Raw genomic sequence first — 22,755 nt, forward strand, 5'->3', positions numbered from 1 at the left:
AATAATTTAAAAATTTAAATTGTTAGTATTAGGCAGTTGCTAACATTTTAAGGCTGTGAAAAGTGCAATACTCAATTAAAAAAAAACAGTAGTGCCCCAATGCGCAGCAGAAAATTGTTGGCTAGATCGATGTCCGGCAATATTTTTTAAACGACCACTCGCGACGACTCTCGGAATTTGAATGCCGGGGGCAAAGAACGCAAAAGAAGATCCCGAAAAGGAAAAATCAGAAAACGGGACAATATGGAATGCAGAGGTTTAGAGCGGGATGACAGTATGAACTTCGAACTCTCAAAACATCCAAAGTTGTTGCTTTACTTTACAACTTTCGGGAGAGAGAATATTCAAAATGGCGGCAACGCGCGGAAATCGAAGGAATTCGCGAGATATACATTTTTTTAAACACTTATGTACATATGTATTTTAAGGAATGCTCGTTAGCCTATAGAATAGCAAAAAGAATACAATTTTTTTTTTTGTCCTTCGTTTTACTATTCTTAGGTTATTGCAAATTTGATGAAATATCACATTCTTGTGTTTTTTTTTTCAATCTGTGCACTTCGTGGTTAGTTTTCTGCAAATAAATAAAAAGCGGTTGTGCCAAGTTTGTTAAACACACAACATTAGCATAACAGACTTTTTACTAGTTTGAGATTATGGCAATTTGAAGTTCACATTTTTGTCTTTTTTATTATTGAATCTGTACACTTCGGTGATAGTTCTATAAATATATTAAGTATATTACGCATATTTTGTAAAACACACAAAATAGCGCATCATACTACTACTAATTGTAGAAAAAAATTAATGTTCATTAGCATATATTATATTTTTTTTGCCCTTCGTTTTACTATTTTGATTTTATGGCAAATTTGATGAAATATCACATTTTTGTTTTTTTTTTTTTTCATTCTGTACACTTCGGTGTTAGTTTTCTAAAAATAAGAAAAAGTCGGTTATACGGTTTTGTAAAACACACAAAAAAGGCATAACTTTTTACTATTTTGAGATTATGGCAATTTGATGAAATTCACATTATTGTCTTTTTTTTTTTAATTTCTACACTTCGGTGGTAGGTTGATAGTTTTCAAAAAATATATTAAGCATGTTACACAGATTTTGTAAAACACACAAAATAGAATAACATACTTATATAATTTTAGACAAACGAAGTTTTAATGAATGCTCGTTAGCTTATAGAATAGCAAACAGAATATAATTTTTTTTTGCCCTTCGTTTTACTATTTTGAGTTTTAGGCAAATGTGATGAAATATCACATTTTTGTGTTTCTTTTCTTCAATCTGTGCACATCGTGGTCAGTTTTCTGAAAATAAGTAAAAGTCGAATATGCAAATTTTGTAAAACACACAAAAAAAAGCATAACAGGCTTATTTTGAGATTATGCCAATTTGATGAAATTCACAATTATGTCTTTTGTTTTAATCTGTACACTTCGGTGTGAGTTTTCTAAAAATATATTAGGCATGTTACACCGATTTTGTAAAACACACAAAAAGGACCTAGCATACCTCAATAATTTTAGAACCAAGTTGAGTGGCGGATTTCAAATGCAAAACCAAAATTTTCCAAACTTCAACTTTAATACGACGTTAAAATAAGTATTAATAGATGTAGTTGGGAAAAGACTGAAACTGCACTGATATTTTTGATATACCCCGCAGGTAAGTTTCTCAAAGGGCTTGGTTCCAGAAACGTGTACTATACAAACACAAAAATTACACCTATCTGATACCAGGCACTTCCGAAAATCATGTCTAGATTCCTCAACATTTTAATTGCCTTACCAGGAGAGCTAAGCTCCTTCTCCGTCGACGGTCAAATCGAAAAGAACGGACTGCGGAATTTCATTGTGCTCGAAATCTTTGTGACAGTGTTAGAAGATGACCAAACTAATGTAGGCAATAAGAGTGTTTCTGTGTGTGTGGGAAAACGCTCAATTTGACTAATACACCAATAACATAACCTCACTTTGAAGAGTCAATGTCCTTATTGCCTTAAAATATAACTGCAAATCTGTATAATAGGTACAGTCTCAGTGGGAAATGAAAACCCATCTGTTAAAAAAATCTTTGTTTTATATGAGTAGTTACTTTTTGAGGAAGCACTAACAAAAATTCGGTTTATTTTTACACTAATACCATTCCGTTGATTTATACTACACAATCAAGTATGTTTGGCAGTGTGTAAGCACACAGCGATTCTAAGAAATCACTCAAAAAATACATGCAGGAATATACTACTTCGCATTTTTGCTAATAAATACCAATTTTTTATTGAGAAAAAACGATGCATTTTATGAAATAACTTGAAATGTATGCATGTACACTCAATTTTAAAAGACATTTTCGCTAATACCAACAATTATTTGTTAATATTATCAGCTTATTGCAATGCTAATTTAATTAAAATAAAATGTGAAATTTATGCAAAATTCATATGTACATATGTACCTAAATGAATATGCAGATTTTAAGACCCCCACTCAACTCATTAAGTTGATAAACTTAAAGCGTAGTATTTTATTAATTTATTGCATTTAAGTTTGTCAAAAATCAATCATTGTTTCGTCTAGCTTAATAAGTTCTGGCTTTACTTTCTCGTACTGCGACAATTGCTGCTCCATTTGGGCACTCAATTTCAGTCGCTGGTCATGGATATGTTGGAGTCGCTCGCGATTGGCATTGCTCTTGGCCATAGCAATCTGGAATTGAATATAAAATATAAATGCTAGTTTTACTAATAGGATAACAAATAAGTGAGTAGCTTTCAAAGGAGCGTACAAGACGTAATAGCATGGAAAATACCTAGATATGTACATATGTATATGCAAATGTTAAACTATGGAATTGAAACTATTAAACTAAAGAACTACTGCAAGGTTCTTTAAATTTGGGAATCTTTTGGCACAGAGTTGCCTTTACAGATTAACTGATATCCCAGTGGCACCTCAAGTTCTTTTGCCTGAGAGGCCAGTTGCTGCTCCATGAATTCCAGGCTGAAGTCCAAAAATCGCATGCGCAACGGCCGAGTGAGTTCGTCGGGGGCTGCAGTGTTCAGGTTCCTATAGATTACAATAGACTATGTTAGCAGTGTAATCGAATCGTATGTTTTATGCAGCACATGCACCATTTCTTGCCCTCGTAGCCAGCGAAATGTTCCTTGAGCATTTCCAAAGTTTGCAGCTTATTTGGCACATCGTTGCTGGCGAAGAAGCATCGGTTCATTTCGAGCACAACCTTGGTCATCAGACTGCGAGTGCGATCTACGATGCTTTGGGTGTCCAGAGCCGATTGCTCGTGCTCCTGGTAAATGGCATCCCACGCTTGCATATCTGAGCAGCTAGATATAAACATTGTTAATATTCGTTATCAAGTTAACTGTGCCTGCTGCTTACCTCAAGTCGGCAAAGATTTGTTTAATGGCTTCCTCGTAGGCCTGTTTCACCTTTGGCCCAATACTCTCGTGGCGTTTAAATGCGGCTTCTGAATCCTCCATCGAAATAATTTGTTAGCAATTTCAAATTGTAAACAAAACAAAACAATGCCACATTGGTGTGACCAGCTGCAAGTTTCTGCAAAACACCAAGCCTATTATAGCAATTGTAGTTAAAGGTGACAACCCTGTTATCGGTTTTTTGAGGTATTCCCACTAGCTCTTATTATTTATTACTCTTTTGGAACATAAAAGAATAGGTGTAAACAAGTAAAATAAGTGATGTTGAAAATATAAACATTTTTTATTGAACGGTATGGCGAGTATATGTGCCTTTTCCATTACAATGTCAAATGAATAAATACCACCGAACAGTATTTTGTAGAGTCAGTGGTAAACCACCGTTTTTTACCATCACATATCGATAGTCAGGTATCGATGGCAGGGTGATACGCCATTTTCCAATTCCTCTCTAACGTTTGTGCATTTTAACTCAGCTCTAGTGTTTGTGCTATACATATTTTGAATAATAATTTACCAGCCAGCGTTTAGTGGCGGACAAAATCGTGTTAAAAAACAATTGAAAGTTAAGTGATTAAGTTTGGTGGTACAGAGTCTTCGTAGCTGAAGGAAAACAAAGGCATCCCGATAGGTGAGTTTTTCTTCTACAGTTTTTTTACGTTTTGCCTATGGGAACGCGAATGAAAAGTGAATTTGCGAGGCAAATAAACCAGGCTAAAAGCAATGTGTGTGTGTGTGGTCTTGTGTTTTCCTGAATACATTTCTGCGAAAAAGATTCGCCAATACATGTCGATTTTTTATAGCATTATAGTGTGATTTTTAACTACACCCCCAAAATCGTTCTTTTGGCTTCGGCGCTTGAGTTTTACAGTTTTTTTTTCTGCCTTTCTTTTTATTACAACCACCAGGGCACACAGAAATATTCCTAGCTCTCTCTCGCTCTGCCGCCCTGTCCTCTCTGCCTCTCTCGCTTGCTCGCACGCCTGCCGGCTTTTACATAAAGTACAGAGTCGCATAGTTGTTGTTTTTATCATTGGCCCATCCGCTTTGGTCGCTTGTTTTGTTTTTCACATTTTCTGCTTTTTCTTTGCGTTTCGTTACTTCCCTTTTTCTTTTATCTCCACGCGGTTACACTGGTGCATAAATTTCATTATAATTCGCTGAGATAAAATCAAATCAAAATAGTTTCGTTGCTCCGAAAGCAAAACTCCCACGCTACGAGACGAGTTCAACGCTCGTTGACTTTTTACAAATAAGGAAAAGGCCTAACCTATATTTTATTCATAGTTTTTAGCATCAATCGATGAGGTACGTAGAAAACGGAGAGGCAGAGGAAATGGCGAAGAGAGGCTAATGAGAGAGAAAAATACAATTGGGAGCTAACTGTTGTTGTTGTTTCCCTTGTTGGCTGGGTGCAGCTTATTACCACCTACTTTCCCCTCTCTTCACTGCTCATCTTCTCTTTGCCCCCTCCCTCTCATTAACCCATTGGCATTTGCAGCTTTTTAACAATAGCTCTCTTCTTCCGTCTGCAAATCTTCCCAGCAATTCTTCAGGTCGTAAAGAGACTCGACTTTTGCTTTTCATTCTTTGGCGATTGTGACGAATCTCCTATGTCTCTGTTTAGATTTCCAGTTTTGTGCAAAAAATTCGCTTTTATTTGCCTTTTTTGGCCGAGGTATTTTTCGTTTGCTTCTAGCGTTTATTTCGAGTGAAGCAATTCCAAAGATATTTCGCGGCTATTTGCACGCGTTCGTTGACATTGAACTGAATTCTCACGTAAATGGTGTGTTCCAAATTGATCAGCAAACAAATTGTAAATAGTATTGTTTAACAATTCAATTATATATGTAATATTAACAAATCAAAAGGCATCACTTGTTGGAATCTCAGTTGTTTGTTAAATTTTTTTTTTTTTTTTAAATTTCTATGACACCAATATTTGACTTGGAAGATATTTCAGCGACACACCTAAATAGTTCGTTTTGTTTATTCTCTTGGTATTTGTTGCCCCATGGAACTAAAAATCCGTCATCTGTACTATTCTACCCGCAGATTTCTGGCCCTTTCAAATTAACCAGTTAACATATTAGCATCATGTTCAAATTGCTTGTTAGTTTTAACACACAGTAAAAAAAAAAAGAATTCATTTTTATATTCAGAATAATTTATGCATTAATTATAACTAAATACCATGTTTATAAGAATTTACTTCTCATAAGTTAATTGCATATAAGGAAAAGTATCTTTTAGTCATTACATTCTGCAGTAAAATGCTTGAAAGTATGGTCATAATTTATGTTTATTTTTCAAACGTAATTAAGTTGGTGGTCTTTAACTTCTTTAGTTTTTTCCTGCAGTTATTTGGGTTGCTTCATTAACAAATACGCCAGTATACCGACCGATTAAAATTTCGTATTGCTTCACCATTTAAAAATAGTTTTACACATGCGAAAATTATTGTAATTTTCATTACTTTATGTTCCACGATATATTCTTTGCAGCTGATTTATCGAGGTTTGCAATTTGTCATCGTTAAATAAAGAACATGACAAGTAAGTATCGCTATATTTTTGTTAAATTCAAGATGCCAAGTAGCGAATGAAATCAAATATTTAAATGTAATATTTGTTATTCATGTGTATTGGCCTAAATTCGCTACTTCTGTGTACATAGTACATATATGTATCTCGCATTTCATATTGTCATTGGTAGCTTTGCGTTGCAGAATAAAAAATATGTATGTTGCTTGCCATGTTTTCAATGCAATCATCGCAGCATGGGCAAACGGAATAAATAAAAAAATATATTATTGTGAAGTTGCAATTGTATAGTAATTGGTTGTCGGATGTAGGTCGCTTTGATGTTGCTGATTTCCCACATGAATCTGTTTCCTGGCACAAACATCTCGCTTAGGTTGCGCTGCCCGCATATAAACATAGGTGAATTCCTAGAATCGATCATCTGTTTATATGGGTTAACTGCTATGCTGGTTGGTTGCCCAGAGAAATGTGTTTTTCTGAGCTCACAAGTGGCCATTTCAATCGCTGGTAAAATCTTCCACCGCCTCAATCGCAATTCGCAAAACATGTTCCACTCGATGATTTTCGATGGCTTTTGTCTCAAATGACAGACGAAAAATGCTGCTGAGAAGAAGCACAAATATTTTTATGCAAATCGCTGAAAGAAATAAAACCGATGAAAAAAATTGCCTTAAACACGTTTTTTGTGTTCAAGCGAGTTTTATTGATTTTTAAACCTTGACGGTCGGGTATTGCTATTGCTGCCGGGCAATTCTTATATTTCCAATTAATTAGCCAAAGATGGATTGGATTGTCGAGAGATGCAGTTGACAAACGCAGAAGTAGATAAAGCCAAAGCAATAAGGGAAATAATGAAGAATGGAGTTGGGGCGACGAGAATTGGAGTGGGAAGAAAGAAAACTACTTTTCAATCGAAGCCTTTTAATAATGCAACAACTTCAGGGATTGCCCTGCCCGATTGTGAAAAGGGTGGGGGGAGTGCACTGAAAAATATTTTCCTATTTTTTCGAGAAATCACATAAAGTTGGAAAATGTAAGAGTTGTGCTAGGGTCTTATGCATCGATTATCTTGTACTAATGATTTACTGATTTATATGGGGTTTTATATGTGGATTTTGTTATTAATAAGTCACTAAGTTTTTCTCTTTGTGTACCACCCAAAGACAAGTCGAACTATAACAATCATACTGTGGAAGTTGGTCGAGAAACATAAATGGACGACTGAAGAGAGAAGCCAGCCGAGCAGGACAGAGCGGACTAGAATAGAATACCACGGGATAGAGACTCGTCTGGCGGAGCGGCAACCACTACATGGCACACGCCATAAGCACATTAGTTACTAGCGCAGGGACCAGCTGAACTCCCCACCATGCCACAACCCCCCCCACCTGCGTCCGATTTGTGGGGGCACACGCGATGTGAAGTGGGGGGGAAAGTGGGTGGGTGGCTTCAGTTGAGTCGGGCTGCTCGCTAAGCTCGCTGACATGTCCATAAAAGCCTTGAAGTGGACAGGCCACAAAGCACAAACAGGACACACATACACACACACACGCAGCGCGGGGGCGATGAGAATTGTCAATTGTATGCATTTCCGCCCGTGGTGCCCAACTTTCGTGGCCATATCCTCAACCTGATTCCTTCCTGTGGTTCTGTTTTTCCCTTTTTTCCCCTTTCTTTTTTTCTTTTTGGTTAGACATGACGTCCATTAGCTGTTTTCCGCTAAATTATAGAGTTGAAACGCATACACCCAACGCCCAATTACGCTGGAAAAATGCACGGCAGGATGTGGGAGGAGAAAGGAGGGCTTTAGGCGTGAACACACACACACTCACATGTGTGGAGCGATACAAACGTGACATGAATTCCTTCAAATTAAATATTACCAATCATATACTTATATTGACTGCTTGTTCCAATCTATTTTAAAATTTGCTATTTCTCAATCATCTGCAAAGGGCACAACACAGTCAATAAAACTAAGAAAATTACTTAAAAGGGCTTAAAGACATTGCAAAATTGCTTTGTTACACTTTAATTCATACTTGCCGAATGACGCAAAATGTTAAATGCTTTTTCAGGATCAAATCATTTGAGACAAACTCTACCATAAAAGTGTTTTATTTTGATAAATGTCAAGATAAATGACACGCTAGAAAAACGTCCTTAAAGTTTATTGAATTTAACACACCTGTAAAATACACACGTGTCGTTTTGATTAGCATTTCATAATGCAATTTAGAGAATTATTATTATGATTATTATTATGGTAAACTGTTTTTAGGAATCCAAAGTCCTAAAAGTTTCTTTAGGTTTTATTGATCAATTAGGCTTATCCAGCAGATTAACTGTTTTTCAGTCTAGTGTATACAGCTTTCACTTAGCTGAAATTAACCTTTTCTCGGCTTTTGTTTTTTGCATTTTGCTGGGTAGCCACAAACCGCGTTTTCATGTGGCTTGCCACGTCCCGCTGGACATAAACTCTCCAGCGGTTCCCCTTTTGCCTTTATAGCCATTGTTGTTGCTATCTTTGCGTTTTTGTGGTCAGAAAGCCCACCTGCGTATTAGAGTATTGGCCTGAGGGGATATGGGGTGGGGAGGGGTGTTACAAAAGTTCTAAGCACTCACCTGGCCGAGCAACTTAAATTATTGTCGTTTATTGTTGGTTTTGGGTGGCATTTTGGGGTGGCTTGTGGGCTGGCTGGCTGGCTGGACGCGTGTGCGCTGTCAAAAGCTATTTGAACAGGATGTGGACAGCAATCAAATGATTTTCACATAATTGTGTACCTGTCATTTATGTCACTTTCAGGAATGCGAGCAGCCTGCTAACTTTCTCCGGCCAACTCCTTCCGTTCTCTGTGCTCCTGGGAAGCTGCTAGGTGGAAAATTTGTGGCTGGAACTCATGCAAACTGCAATCAAAAGGTGCTGATAAAAACGGAAGCAATCTTGGGTTCTTTTCGATATTTAAATTGCTCTTCCGGTCTGTGGGTTTCCAATTGTTAATGGTGCCGGTCCAAGTAGTGCTCTGTCGCAGGAATTACCCTATAATTAGTTTGCCAACCCGTTGGGAACGGCTGTTAATACTCCCAGTGCTTCATTAGTTATTACTTTGTCTGGCCCCATTCTTTATGTGGCACATGTGTGCGTGGTGTGCGGAGGGGGGTAGGTTCATCTTGAAAGGACTGGAGTTATGAAATTATCGCAATTTGCCTAAATAATCCATGTCCATCAGATGCACATGCAAAGCAGAAGCAGCCTTGGTGCATTGAAGGCAACGTGTAATGCCACGTCATCGTGGGCCGCCCCCTTAATGATATTTGTCCAGGTCAGCGCAATTTGTTGCATTTCACAGGCATTTAGTTGGAGGCACTGAACTGGACCCTACTACATATATGGCGATTGCTCTATCAATAGTTAAACGATTTGCTATCTTAGACAAACGGGTTCCGCCTCTTATTGCCTCAACTTCGCCAGCCCACTCCGCAGAGGATCCGTTTATTTAGCCCTTAAAATATGCATAATGTGAAAACATCAGCTGAAGTTCCCTCGCAAAAGGCATATATGTGGCTGCAAGAAAACTACAGTCCCCTTGCGGCATTTAAAACCCCTGGTTATTAGACTAATGTCGAACTTAAAATCCAATACCCAGTCCTCCCACACACACATGCATAGAAAATTACTATACAATTTGAGGGACTACTATATGATATATGTATAAAAACCTTGCGGTTGGGGCGAGTAGGAGGACCCAATTTTATATAATGAATCCATATCTCACATATGTAGAGTTCCAATAGAAAACTGCACTTTCTCCTCCCATGATAGCAATATTTTGTATTCGTATATAGGGTATTCGCCCCCATTTCGTACATAGGAACTTATCTATTCTATGGTCAGTATAGCGCTTCTGTTATGGTCAGTCCAGTACAATTATCCTGGTTGCCTAGCATCCGGTGTCCAAAAGCGGTAACTTCCCCTGTTTTCGGTATTGTCACTTGATTTGTACGATTTCTATTGGCCGACGATTTCCGCTGTCTATATACCGATCCTATAGCTTCCGATTGGTCAGCCCTTAGGCATTAAATAGTTGGCTTTTCTGGTATAAATAGCCCTGGTTCTGGTAAATCGAGTTCATTAGTTTTCGTACAGGACTCTCGGGCGGTGCTATCTGCACTGGCTCTATTCATTTGATTGGATCCTCAGATCCATGGTGTTATAGATCTAGAAAAAAAACAAGTCTGTGAATGTGAGAAGCAGATCTACAAGATCTTTGCCAACAATAATAATATTAGTGAAACCTTGTGATATTTTTACAAACAACTAAAAAGGTAACTTGGTGGCAATACGCACTATTCATACTTAAGCAGTGCAGCATTTTCTCATTTAAATACTGATTGGCACTTGTAACCGTATATTCCTGGTGAAATTCTGTTGAATTCAATGGCCAAATGCTTCCAATTGGGATTGCATCACCATCCAAAGGTCTGATCAACTCCGATTTGAAGGTGGCTACCACTTCTTTAAGCTCTTCCCACTCACACTTCAAATAATGTACTACTACACCACCTGTACTTCAAGTCGAGTCAAATTTTGAGCCCTCGAAAAATTCATTTAATCTGCCGAAGCTGCTGTTTGTTTGCTCATTGTTATTTCGGACAGATTTTTGACAACTTAACAGCAGCTTGGACAATTGGCGTTTTGACATGTGAAACCACAATAAAATGAACCAATGTTGAACTGAATTCGACTCAACGAAGTGGGCATACTCTGCATTCAGACTTTAGACTTTTAAGAATGACCAACAGATATTTCTTTTGATACTTGATATGATAAAATCAATAAGTATTTATGTTCAAGTCGAGATACTCAGTTTTAGGGAATAGAAAAACGAACCTGAGGTCCCTGGAAATAATGAGGGATTTCAACTTATTGCCGTGGGCGTTCCGCACAAAGGCCAACAATTGTTGTATCCAACTGTAACCCACTGCCCCGAGAGCTCCCTTTCTATAAATTTATAATTTTTCGTTACAATTTGTATTGTTGCTGCTGCGCATGTTGGCTTGCTCAATTATGCCAGCATATATATATATATAAATCATACATATGCAGTGCTACACAAGAATATTTTTATAGAAATACTATTTATAGGGGTTTCGTTGGAGCGTTGGCTGTCTGGCATTTCCGCTTACTGGGCTTTTTAGGGGCCTGTAGTGCGGCACAGGGCGTATACTTGATGATTGATGCCTGCCAAATTGGAAGTGCAACGCGCGCGGGCCACCAAGATGAATCGCAGCCAAGTGCAGCTGCGGCACGAACCAGATCGGATAGGCACAGAGCTAAGCTCTGAAATGGAAACTGAATTAAATTGTTATTCAATTGCGGTGGGCAACAAACCTGCGACTCATGCCTTCTCTGAATTTGTTCATCAGTGATGCCAGGTCTTCAAAAGGCCATTATTAATACGCTAGTTTGAAAGATATAACAATTGTATCGTACATATTCCACAGATTGGCTTAAACAATCAGCTTGTAGTTTCGGATGTAAACTTTAATTTCTAGCCAAATCAACTAGTAGCTGAGTAGTTGACAACTCTTTTCGGCCCACAGCGATTTACAGATGCCGAGAGTTGTTGACTCGAGCCAGTGGCAGTTCGATTTTATGTGCCAGTTGAATCGAAACTGGCCAAAGATCAACATAGTTGGCTAAACAATTGCGAGATTAATCGAATTGCGAATTCCGCCTTTCCAATTGCAGAGAGACTGAGAATGAAGCGTGAAATGAACGATGAAGGGGAGGGACCACAGGACCAGAAGCGCAATCGCCGCAACGAGGAGACCGTTCGCATCCTGATTCCGAGCAGTGTAAGTTAATTACTACTAAGTTAATATAAGTGGCATGCGCAATGCCCATCATTAACGAACTGCTAACTATTACCTATCTTTTATAATTCAACAGATTGCTGGGGCTGTCATCGGCAAAGGAGGACAGCACATTCAGAAGATGAGGACTCAGGTACTATAATAGACACATGAACCCCATAGTCAGCTCAAAAAACAAAAAAAGATAGACAAACAAACCGCATAATTCACTATTGAAGCGTCTAGTATTATTTACAATTATGTTTTATTTGTTGCACCACAACTTAGAAACTTACAAGCGAAAATAACCAAATTGAATCCATGTCCCCAGTGAATCCCTAAAGCGTCTGCCTCTGTCATTGTGTGTCTCTCTAGCGAACTCTGTCTCCCTCTCTCTGTCCACCTCTATCTCAATTCTCTCGCCTTGTCTCTGGCAGCCGTCCAATTCTCGAGTTTAAGCTGGAAAATTCCCAAAAAAAAATAAAAACAAAACCAACACCGAATCCGAAGAGAACCCTGTCTTGTGTGTCTCGGTATGGTCCCCAAATTTCCTTCTCTACTGCTCACTCTCACTCTCTCACTTCCCCACTATATATATCTCTCTCTCGATCGATCGATCCCTATGTAGGCGGAGGTCCTGGAGAAACCCAAATCCAAGTCGAAACCCAACACGCTTCTCACTAACTCGGGTCCTTGCACTCGGCTAATGCTCTTTCTCTCATGCTATCTCTTACTTTCTCTCTTTGGCTACCACCGTATTTCGAATCTCTGTTTCTCTTTATTTATCGTTTCGTTACTGAAAGCAAAAGGAACATTTGAAATACTACAATCGTAGGGGAATTTAATCCATGAAGCTTGGATGCAATATGTAATATATACTAAAGGCGCTTTATTTAATCAAAACCTGGACGAAAATTCGGTTTTTTGTATAACTCAATAAGAAAAGAACATGAAAATAAAACGATAAATTTACACCGCTAATTAACCTTTTAACTAAATGAACAATTTTCTCTCTCTCTCTTCTCTCTCTCTCTCTATTCTTGCGTACACCCCATATGTAACCAACAAATCGACTTTGATTTCGATTTGAACAAACCAATATATATATATCTGTATATATATACCAAACTGTCGTCGGTTCGCACGTCCAACAAATATCTTCAACCGCTCATCTGAATCGAATCGAACCGAACAAAATCGAACCGAACTTTATCGATCGAATCGAACCTCCAACTACCAACCAATAAAACGCCCGCCCGCCCGCACCATCACTCTGCACCGCTGGTCCATGGTCTCTGGTCTATATGTCCCACCCGGGTACTGGGTAACCTCGGATCCATATCTGTATCCGTATCTGAACCCGAATTTGAATCTGAAACTGGCCCGGCCCGATGTCGAAACCCGAATCGAATTGAATATCGAATTGCACCCCCTGTTGCCGTGCACTATGCTACAAAATCTGGCTACAAACGCCTATATATCTATCTATATATATATATTCTAATATCTGTATATATACGCGTGCGAATCCCCATTTCCATGTGCCATGTGGGTTTGTATCTGTGTGGGTGACCTTCCCCCCTCCCTATGTGAAATGCCTTTTTATATGTATGAAAATGAAAACGGCGAATCAATCAACCGATATACGATTACTTATACTAAATCGCCCGTCCATCGACCAACCGCCCGCCTATCTGATTGCCCGCCCGCCCGTCCATCGACCGAAACCGATACCGAACGTTCGAACGCCCGCCCGCCCATCAACCGCCCGCCCGCCTGCCTGACCGCCCGCCCGCCCGTGTCTCCAAATATGTGTGAATAATGTGGGGCACAGTATAAAGCCACTGTGTCTGTCGACGATTCCCAAGGCCCCGAACGGTAAACCACAAAAAACTTTAACCTTTTACCAATTACTAGATTATAATCGCATCTCTTCAATGCATATCCTATACTCGTATATTGTGTGGAACCCAAAAGCACCGAGCCGAGTGGTACTCGTGTCTCGTGCTTTAATATAGCCTTAGCCCATCTATAGATCTCTCTGTATGTCCTGTATGCGCTAGCTGTACCCACCTATAAATAAGTACATGAACATTGTGATGTGTCCTTCCCCACACAACCCGAAAAAAAGAATGTAAAACGAAAAGTATCAGAGGCACTAGGTGTCCCGATCCGTAATTGTAGTAGTATTGCAACCAAGCTTGCCGCAGTCTAACTATCTCCGTCTCTTGATCTCGCTCTCCGGCTAATCCTAATCCTAATCGCATACTAATCCGCAAACGCACCTCAAGTACCCCGATTAACCACCCATCCCAAAATGCACGGCCTATGGTTATTTTCACCGAAATCGGAAATTAGCCCAGAGCCAATGGCCTATCCATCCGCTGGCCTGAGATCATCCATTTGTCCATATCGAAATATCCCAGCAAGCGTCTTGTGTGTCCTTGTGTGGTATTGTTGTTTTGATACATGGCAACAGGGACAGAGAATCTCACTTGCTCGCCCTCTTGTTCTCTCTATCTCACCGAATCTCTCTGCCAAAGTTTGTTCCATGGACCCCAAAAATAAACCAGAAAGAAATAAAAACAACACAATGTCTAGACCTTAAATAATTTTCAGTTAATGTTCGACTCTAAAATGCGTTTCCCCTCACTTCTTTCTCTTTTTTCGCCAACACTCACAATATAAAAAAAAAATCCAAAACAATTTCTATGCACGTTTAATCGCTCGAACAGAACCATCCAAATATCGGCGGATATAGAGTCCACATTGGAAATTATCACCGAAATGCTGAAATACTTTGAGGAGGTAAGCCAACTTTGCCATTGCTTCTGTGCTCCAGATTGATAACCCATACCTTATCTTCGTTCTTCCAACAGCGCGACGAGGACTTTGATGTGCGCCTACTTATACACCAGAGTTTGGCAGGCTGCGTCATTGGCAAAGGTGGACAAAAGATCAAGGAGATCCGCGATGTGAGTAACATAATGCAATATCCTAGTTCCCATCAAGTCTATTAGATTACCTCGAATTGTGTTTTTCAGACCTGTAAAACAAAGTAATCAGTTTAAGAGAATAATAATATATGATTCTATATTATTAGCTATACATATGTATTTAAAATGGCTTTATAATCATAATGTTACCATTTTATATCGATCGTGTAATTTTCATACGAGCCAATTATTACATTGCGTTCCGAGCAGAACTTTGTTGTGGGAAAACGACAGCCAATGGACAGACTGGGGACGTACGTCTATTACACGACCTGTCACATATTGATGTCCCCGATCCCAAGGCTCTTGCTGATTACATATTTAGCTCAAGTATTTCCGCTTTTTCTGATGTAATTCCCAGTTGTGCCTTCGCATGTGCGGCGTTCACACGGCCCTCTACTATCCATGCCATATAATGCCAGTGTCCTGCGGTCGGTCAACTGACATCGCCAGCCAGCCATGACAAATGAAGGCTAACTTAATTGGGCCTATTACGAGCGAATAGTGGGAACGAGAGGCGAAGGACATACATAAATGCAGAGGGGGAGTAGCAGGTCAGGACGTGAGGAAGCCCGCATTGTTAGTGGGAATTTGTGACATGTTTTTGACGATCCCGAACGTTTGCGGCAGTCACGTGAAGCCGAAACCCGTCAACATAACTTTGCGCTTGGTTAAATCGAAAACTTTATGCGATTTATGCTGCTGCGCCCTGGCCTGGCCTCCCAGCTCCTCCGGGCTCCGACCGCACAGGTCCTTGCTCCGTGGCAACGACAGTAGAATGCATTTCCATCAATGAGCGTACGGTTTGGAATGTCGTTCAGTTGGGGAATCTGTTGCTGACGTCTGTGCCAAGGCTTTCATAACGCACTTGTCACTTTGGCAGCCGCCTCTTCACTAGCAAATTCCAAACGGCAGGTGAGGTTGCGAAGGGCAGGTGGGTTGAAAATGCTTCCCGGACACGCCAAACGCTTTTCAATTGCGCAATTCGCAATGTGAGGCTGGCTGCTGTTCATTGGGATTGGGGTCGATTCCGAAGTGTGGGCTGCGACGGTGTGAATCAATTGGCGAACTCTCGCCTTTCCTCGCACCTGCATGGGTGCTTTTTTTCCTTCCGCAATTTGGCTTGGCTCATTAATTAGCGACGAGAGGGGCTGGGCTGCATTTTAATTGGAACGCTGTCCTGCCCAAGCCGCCTTGGATTAAAAGTGCCTTCTACTTTCTGTTCTATTTAGTTCTTTTCTGTTCTGCTCTTGCATATTCATATTTTTGCGCTGCTGCGCTGTTTTCTATGGAGGTCAACAAGTCCGCGGCGGCAAACAAAAAGCTTACGTCTTATTCGTGTTATTCCTACAGCATCATGCCCTCCTTTCTGTTCTGTATTGTTATTATGAATTTCTTAGACGAGACTCGCGGCTCCTTCGCAGCAGCATCCTTGCAGCTGCCGTCTGCCGCTTTGATGGTCACAGCAGATGATCAGAATGGAAAGAATCCTTAGTTTGTGCTAGCATGTGTTTGCCTGTTTTCTCTGAATTTTTACCTTCTTTTTTTTTTTTGAGAAAAGGAAGTCGTCCTCGTTACTTTGCTGCCTTCTTCGTTGCGGCAAGAACAACATGGGCAATGGTCACAACTGGCCCTGCCAGCAGCTGTTTCCTTTCCATTTGGCCTTATCCTTCTGCCGTTTCCCGCTCCCGCGAGTTTCTGACAAAGCCGGTTTTCCTGTGCTTATCTCTGCGCTTGGGGCTATCATAATTACTTCCCCAGGCTGGGTTCCATCTATCTATCAAGTTGAACTACAGCTTAGCTGCCTTGGGTTACATTATTTTTAAAACATATTCCCCCAAATCGATGGTATCCAGAATTGTCGCATTCCTTGGACATGTGTTGCCGATACATGGACTCATATATTTATAGGCTCGCGGTTCATAGACAACTGTTTCGTGTTTCATGTTGTAGCTGCCCATTAAAATGTTGTCCTGTGCCAAGGAGGCAGAAGAGGCATCTGTCAGGGTCTCACAATAATGAGCGACAGCTGCTTCAACTTCGACTCCACCAGGCATGCTGATCCTGCAGCCGTCGTCATCCATTGTGCATGCACGTGTATGTGTGTGTGTGTGCGTAAATCCGAAATGCCCTAAAATGCATTTGAGGAGGATTGAGCGTGCCATTGGCTTTTGTTCCAGCCCGCTTTCCTGCTTTGCCGTCTGGCTGCCTGCGGCTTACATTTGTTGCTTGCTGTTCGTCTTAATGAATGCCAAACAGGTGCTACCTACACACATATAACATACCATTCGGCACAAGGATACAGGGTGCTTCTTTCTATACGATCTGAATGTATTACTGCATATAGCTTCCATAATATATAATGCACATATATGTGCACATATAGTATTCGATAACTCTGCATTTCACTTTCTTTGTTGGCTCCTAAAATGCTACTAAATTGGAGTTCAAAAATTCCAGCCTCGTTTCTCAGCAATTTAATTTAGAAAGATAATGTCATTAAATGCGAGTGCCTAGCACAACCTTGAATACCTTTTAGAAAATGGTAAGAAAGGGCACCCTTTTCGTAGGCATTCCTTGAATTGCGGCAGCTGAAGAGAACGACGAGTCCTGTGCCAGCGACATCTGGTTTCCTGATAGTTTTTATTTTTCCTTTTTTTTTTTTTTGGCAGCCAGCGCGATTTGTCGGTTGGGTTTGAGTTGGCTCTGGGCTCCCTTTGATCATTTGATTAATAAGTTCCTAGAGGGAACGGAGAGAGCGGCGGCAGTGGAATTTCGTCAATATCCGGTTCCTTTTTCGCTGTACTGTGCTCGGCATCAAATTAGTAGTTTGATGCTTCCTTCCGACTCGTTTGCCGCATCCTCGACTGCTCAACATTCTCCCGATGGTTTTGTGTCCCCTGACACCAACAGAAATATGCAGTAGCTACTACATAGATATGAAACAAAGTACAAGTAGAAGATCTAGATTTCGCTTAATGTTGAAACCTACAAGTGAATATGTAGCTTATATATCCATATCCTTACGGTGAGCATGGTGCTTCAATTACGTTCGTTTCCTCCTTTGGTTTGCTTGTGTTTCCGTGTGTGCATAAGAACGTAAAAGTTTTTTAATTGCAGTTGTCGTAAGTGAATTTTGATTGCCATTTGCAGTTCTTCTTTGCGAAAGATGCGCTCCCCATCTTCATGCTCTTAAGAGCATTACTAAGCCAGCTGAAATCCTTTAATGGAAGACTATCCTTTCCCGCATATAGTGGATGCTGCACATATGATTCGATGCCACTTCTATCATTTCTGTTCTTGCTTATCAATCGTAGGCCCTTATTTTCACTCGAAAACTTGCCAATATACACATATGTACATAGTTATGGCGTGTTGGTGGATTATGCTCATAACATTTGCTATCGTTTTATTTATTTTTTCCCATCTGCGCATGCGTTTTGAAAAAAGAATTAAACTTTATATGCCGCAGCGGAGGGTGCTATAGTTTTTTATGAGCTGTTTGTACAGCAATAAAGTTGCGAATTTAGTTAGTTCGTTCTATAAATTCCCCTTCTAATTATTATCCTTGTATTGGAACTTTTCGATGTATAAGAGAGGAGAGCAAAGCTACTTAAAAGCAAGGTTTAGTTTATGCTATCAAGAGTATGCAAACTTCGAGTTATTGAAGCTGGTATCCTTTCAATTTTTATTCCTTTTTACATTTTTTTTTTTTGAATTGAAGAGAGCTGAATACACCGGTTCCGTTTCGGTGCCAGCGGGAGCTGAGAAGCAGCTGTCCCAGCAGCCTGCGTTTCCTTTTTGGCCTGCCGTGACACACACACAACAACAACAACAACAGCAGCAACTGCCGTAGCCGCAGGACGAAGTGAAGAAGCAGAGCGACCTCTGCCGCAGTCGCTGCTTCTGCTCGGTGTGTGTGTGTGCGTGTATTCCCGTGTACATATTCCTTTCTGCCTTTCATGACAGTGTGGATTTTGTGCCTGTGTGTGCGAGTGTTTTCATTTTTTTCTCTCTGCCTGCGTCTTCTTCTCCTTACATGGCAACTGGCAATCGTTGAACCCAATTAGTTCGACATTGGCGCTGGTCGGGAACGGTTCTCGTGCTCCTGCTTCTGCTCCTGCTCATGTGCCAGCTCTCGCAGCCAGAGTCCTTAAACTCGCGAAATATAGGAAAAACTAAGCCAAAGTAAATGAAATATGTGCGCGCTAAAAGTGGACAGTTTAAAAGGTATACAACAAAGTGTAATTTAAATATCAAGTGTTATGAACCAATACAGGAAAGCTATAACACAAACTGGTGAAATAAAACTAACACTAAGTGCCCCCACTCAATGGCATTTAGTAAAGTTCTATACATAATCAACTATTTAGCTCAATGGCGCCACCAAACGACAGTTTTTGGAAACTCTCGTGGCCCCCCGTTGGGCGCCAAAAATATTAAATTTAGTGCATGGTTATGTGTTGGAGTGAGCTTGATTCTTTTTATAGCTGTGAGCCATTAGTTTAGCTTTTTTACATTATATTAGCATTTCATGCGAAGTCCGAAAGTATGCTATATTTCGTGATCCACACGCACACAGCTATAAAGATAAAACGAGCAGAGCAGATACAGTCCGTTGTCATGTTTAAATTTAATAATTTTTGATTCACTGAATGACCACTGACATGGAACATGGTCGTCCTGTGTGCTTATACACTACACTGTGTGACTCAACGCTATTCCCCTGGCCATTGAACAGGCCCCAATTGTGGGGCAAAAGGCTGCCGCAGGGTGCGGGGGGTATACTTCAGAATTTTGATGTCGCCATTGTTGTCTGGAGCACACGCAACGAGTTTTGTCGCCAGGGAGAGGGACAATAGGGGGAGCAACATGACGCAGCCTTTGGTCATTGCCACACCACACTCACAAAGCACGCAATGGGCTTAGGAATGATGCAATCATCAGACGGGCACAGGCACAAATAAAAATGGGAAACGCGGGCAGGCGACAGGGGACAATTACGAACTGGAAAGGGTCCAGAGGAAACGGGGGACTCGAAGCGGAAGCGGGACTCCAAGCACACACACACACACTCGGAAATCAGTGCGAGCCTCTTGTTCGTCCCCTCCTAAGTGGCTATCAAATTTCCCATTTACACTTCCGCCGCAGACAGGGAAAAGAAAGGCAAGACGAGGAGCTGGAGATGGAGAGATATCGAAGAGGATATCAAATATGTAGGGGGGCAAGCACTTCCTGTCACTTTACATGCAGAGCAGAGCAAACAGCTGCCCCGAATCCTGAATCGCTGTGCAAGCGCAGGTAGAAAACTATGTATGTCCAACATCTGCCGCGTCGTTGCTTCATGCTGATTAGGAGCCATTGCCCGCTGTGCCAGGATGCCGGACACACACACACACATTTGTGAAGAGTTTCGGGTCAGGACCCAGGGGCAATGTCATGGCCAAATTGATTTAGGCTCGGCCTTTACTGGACCTTGACCAGGATTTGCCGCGCTCAGTGTGTGTCCTTTTGTTCTAAATTCTGGGTAAATGTAATACCTAGCCATGGAATATACAGTTTTTAAAACGGCAACGATGGTACATTTTTGTTTGTTTTCTAGGAAAATATTGCTAATACAGTGTGTTAGGTACCTGAAATGAATTACTTTAAATGTCTAAAATACATTCTAAAATTTAATTAGTATACTAATTTTATTTTCTTTTATTGCATTTTACAGCGCATCGGCTGCCGCTTTTTGAAGGTCTTCTCGAATGTGGCACCACAGAGCACAGATCGAGTGGTGCAGACCGTGGGCAAGCAGAGCCAGGTCATCGAAGCGGTGCGTGAGGTGATCACACTTACCCGGGACACTCCCATCAAGGGAGCGATACATAACTATGACCCCATGAACTTTGACCGCGTATATGCCGATGAGTACGGTGGCTACGGCACTGGAAGTGGCAGTACCCGACCCAGTCAGCGGGGAAACAATCGTAATGGAGGAGGCGCTGGAGGTGCTGTCGGCGGTGCAGCCGGTGGCAATGGTGGAGGATTCAATGCTGGCGGTGCACGCGGCAATGCCGGCGGACGTGGCGGAGCTGATCGCTTCGGCGGCGCCGCTGGTGGAGCTGTGGCCGGTGCTGGAATGGGACAGCGCGACAATCCGTTCATCAACCCGTGGGCCAATGGCGGTGGCGGAGATGTAGATGGTTTTGGCAACAGCGCTGGTGGTGCTGGTGGATTTGCCGGTAACAGCTTTGGCGGTGGCGCCGGTGGACCATTCGGTGGCGGTAGCTTTGGCAACAACGGTTTTGGAGGCGGACCCAGCGACTTTGGCGGAAATTCCGGTAACTTTGGACAGGCGCAGGGCACTAACAGTCTGCCAAGCCTTGGTAGCTTCAGCCAGAACCAGGGTGGCACTAGCAGCCTGCCCAGTTTGGGCAGCTTTGGTCAGAATCCTGGCGGACCCGGTGGATTGGGTAACGGACTGAGTGGCGGTGCTAATGGCGGCGTTGGAGCCTTGGGTGGTGCTAATGGAGCCGGTGGCTTCAATGCTGTCGGTGGAGCTAACGGTGGGCCGAATGGCAGCCCAAATGCCGCGACAAATGTGCCTCAGGGTCATGATCCCAACAACAGCACACAGGTCACCATTCCAAAAGAGGTGGGTGTACATATTTGTTGATATATAGAATTGAACTAACATAGTGTTCGTTGCGTTTCAGCTGGCTGGTGCCATCATTGGCAAGGGAGGTGGCCGCATCCGTCGCATCCGCAACGAGTCCAGTGCGTACATCACCATCGACGAGCCCCTGCCAAACTCGAACGATCGTATCATCACCATCTCGGGCACACCCAAGCAAATACAAATGGCCCAGTATCTGCTGCAACAGAGGTTGGTGTCGCAATCTGAATAAGAAGTATGCACTTCCTTTCATTTGTCTAACCACCCAATCCCACAATAACTCTCTAACAACCAAAAAAAGAAAACACGGCTCCAATGGCAACGCGTGATTAATTTGGAAAGTGGTGTCCCGGTCCCGAGTGTTAAATTATGTGCTTGATCGTAACTCCATCCAAACTCGATATTAACTAACCGATTGGTCCTCCTGGGAGTGCATTCCGTATGGAAGACTAGTGATTTTGTTGTTTGGTCTTTGGTAATAACAATAAATCCCTTGTCTTCTTACGGCGTGCATTTGTGCTCTTCATTCTATCGATGGTTAACCAATAAAACTAAACACGGCATTGGAAACTCCTTAACTAAACGTGTCACGATTCATCCTCGTCCTAGCTCGCAAATAAATAAACATCCATCGCGTATAACTATTTCACCCAAAATCGAAATCCCCACTACCACCCCATCCCAAGCCCACCAACTACATCCACACCCACATTCATTTAGCTGTATCTGCTGTTCATTAAAAAGTTCATTAATTATGTTTTCCTTTGGCTTGCTGCCATCCTGCCGCCGACATTGCAGCGTACACGAGAATGGCAGGCGAAACATTTAAGTGGGCAAGGACTTGAACAGCTACAACAGCAATAGCAACACCATTCGGCAGAACAACAAATTCAACAACTAAAATAACCATCGAGAAGTGCTGCGTTTCACGTTTAAATTTAAATGTACTAAAAGGAAGAACTGGCGAACGCCCACGGCGAGAGAGCATCCTCCAAATACGAAAGAAATTTATGTATTTCTTCACTAACTTTAAGTGAATATACGCCCCAAATGAATAAGCAACTGGAACCGAGTTGCCCCAACCATCAGCGCCTGCATCCCCCATTCATCCTCGTCGTCACCAGTTTGCAATTTGGGGGAAAGTCAACCTTAAAACTCTGTATGATAAGAAGAATGAACAAATAAAGTAAACATAAACTTGATCCCCAGTCGATATTTGCA

General features: G+C 41.4%; 2 protein-coding genes and 1 pseudogene across 9 annotated transcripts; 2 read left to right on the forward strand and 1 right to left on the reverse strand.

Annotated features, from left to right (window-relative positions):
• Positions 1 to 2,521: 2,521 nt before the first annotated feature.
• Positions 2,522 to 8,909, reverse strand: LOC6610094. Of its 3 annotated transcripts, XM_032716897.1 has the most exons (6): positions 8,803 to 8,909; positions 8,644 to 8,749; positions 3,417 to 3,593; positions 3,149 to 3,361; positions 2,969 to 3,083; positions 2,522 to 2,723 (listed from the first exon to the last, which is right to left on the reverse strand). In XM_032716897.1, the coding sequence occupies exons 3-6, from the start codon at positions 3,515 to 3,517 to the stop codon at positions 2,568 to 2,570; spliced, it is 585 nt and encodes a 194-aa protein (XP_032572788.1). In that variant the 5' UTR covers positions 3,518 to 3,593; positions 8,644 to 8,749; positions 8,803 to 8,909; the 3' UTR covers positions 2,522 to 2,567. The 3 variants fall into 3 exon arrangements, with proteins under 3 accessions (XP_032572788.1, XP_032572789.1, XP_002034706.1); XM_032716898.1 differs by lacking the exons at positions 8,644 to 8,749; positions 8,803 to 8,909 and adding an exon at positions 8,207 to 8,445; XM_002034670.2 differs by lacking the exons at positions 8,644 to 8,749; positions 8,803 to 8,909 and having other exon boundaries at positions 3,417 to 3,835.
• LOC6610095 (heterogeneous nuclear ribonucleoprotein K) lies at positions 3,935 to 22,736 on the forward strand. 6 transcript variants are annotated; one of them, XM_032716895.1, is made up of 9 exons: positions 3,935 to 4,106; positions 11,771 to 11,877; positions 11,972 to 12,028; positions 13,709 to 13,752; positions 14,610 to 14,682; positions 14,754 to 14,849; positions 20,590 to 21,513; positions 21,575 to 21,744; positions 22,333 to 22,736. In XM_032716895.1, the coding sequence occupies exons 2-9, from the start codon at positions 11,782 to 11,784 to the stop codon at positions 22,361 to 22,363; spliced, it is 1,491 nt and encodes a 496-aa protein (XP_032572786.1). In that variant the 5' UTR covers positions 3,935 to 4,106; positions 11,771 to 11,781; the 3' UTR covers positions 22,364 to 22,736. The 6 variants fall into 6 exon arrangements, with proteins under 6 accessions (XP_032572786.1, XP_032572785.1, XP_032572783.1 ...); XM_032716894.1 differs by lacking the exon at positions 3,935 to 4,106 and adding an exon at positions 10,148 to 10,344 and having other exon boundaries at positions 11,150 to 11,877; XM_032716892.1 differs by lacking the exon at positions 3,935 to 4,106 and adding an exon at positions 10,148 to 10,344 and having other exon boundaries at positions 11,165 to 11,877.
• On the forward strand, positions 12,040 to 13,702 carry LOC116800666 (annotated as a pseudogene).
• Positions 22,737 to 22,755: the final 19 nt, after the last annotated feature.

Source organism: Drosophila sechellia, chromosome 2R (genome assembly GCF_004382195.2).
Source record: "Drosophila sechellia strain sech25 chromosome 2R, ASM438219v1, whole genome shotgun sequence".
Classification (NCBI taxonomy): Eukaryota; Metazoa; Arthropoda; class Insecta; order Diptera; family Drosophilidae; genus Drosophila; species Drosophila sechellia.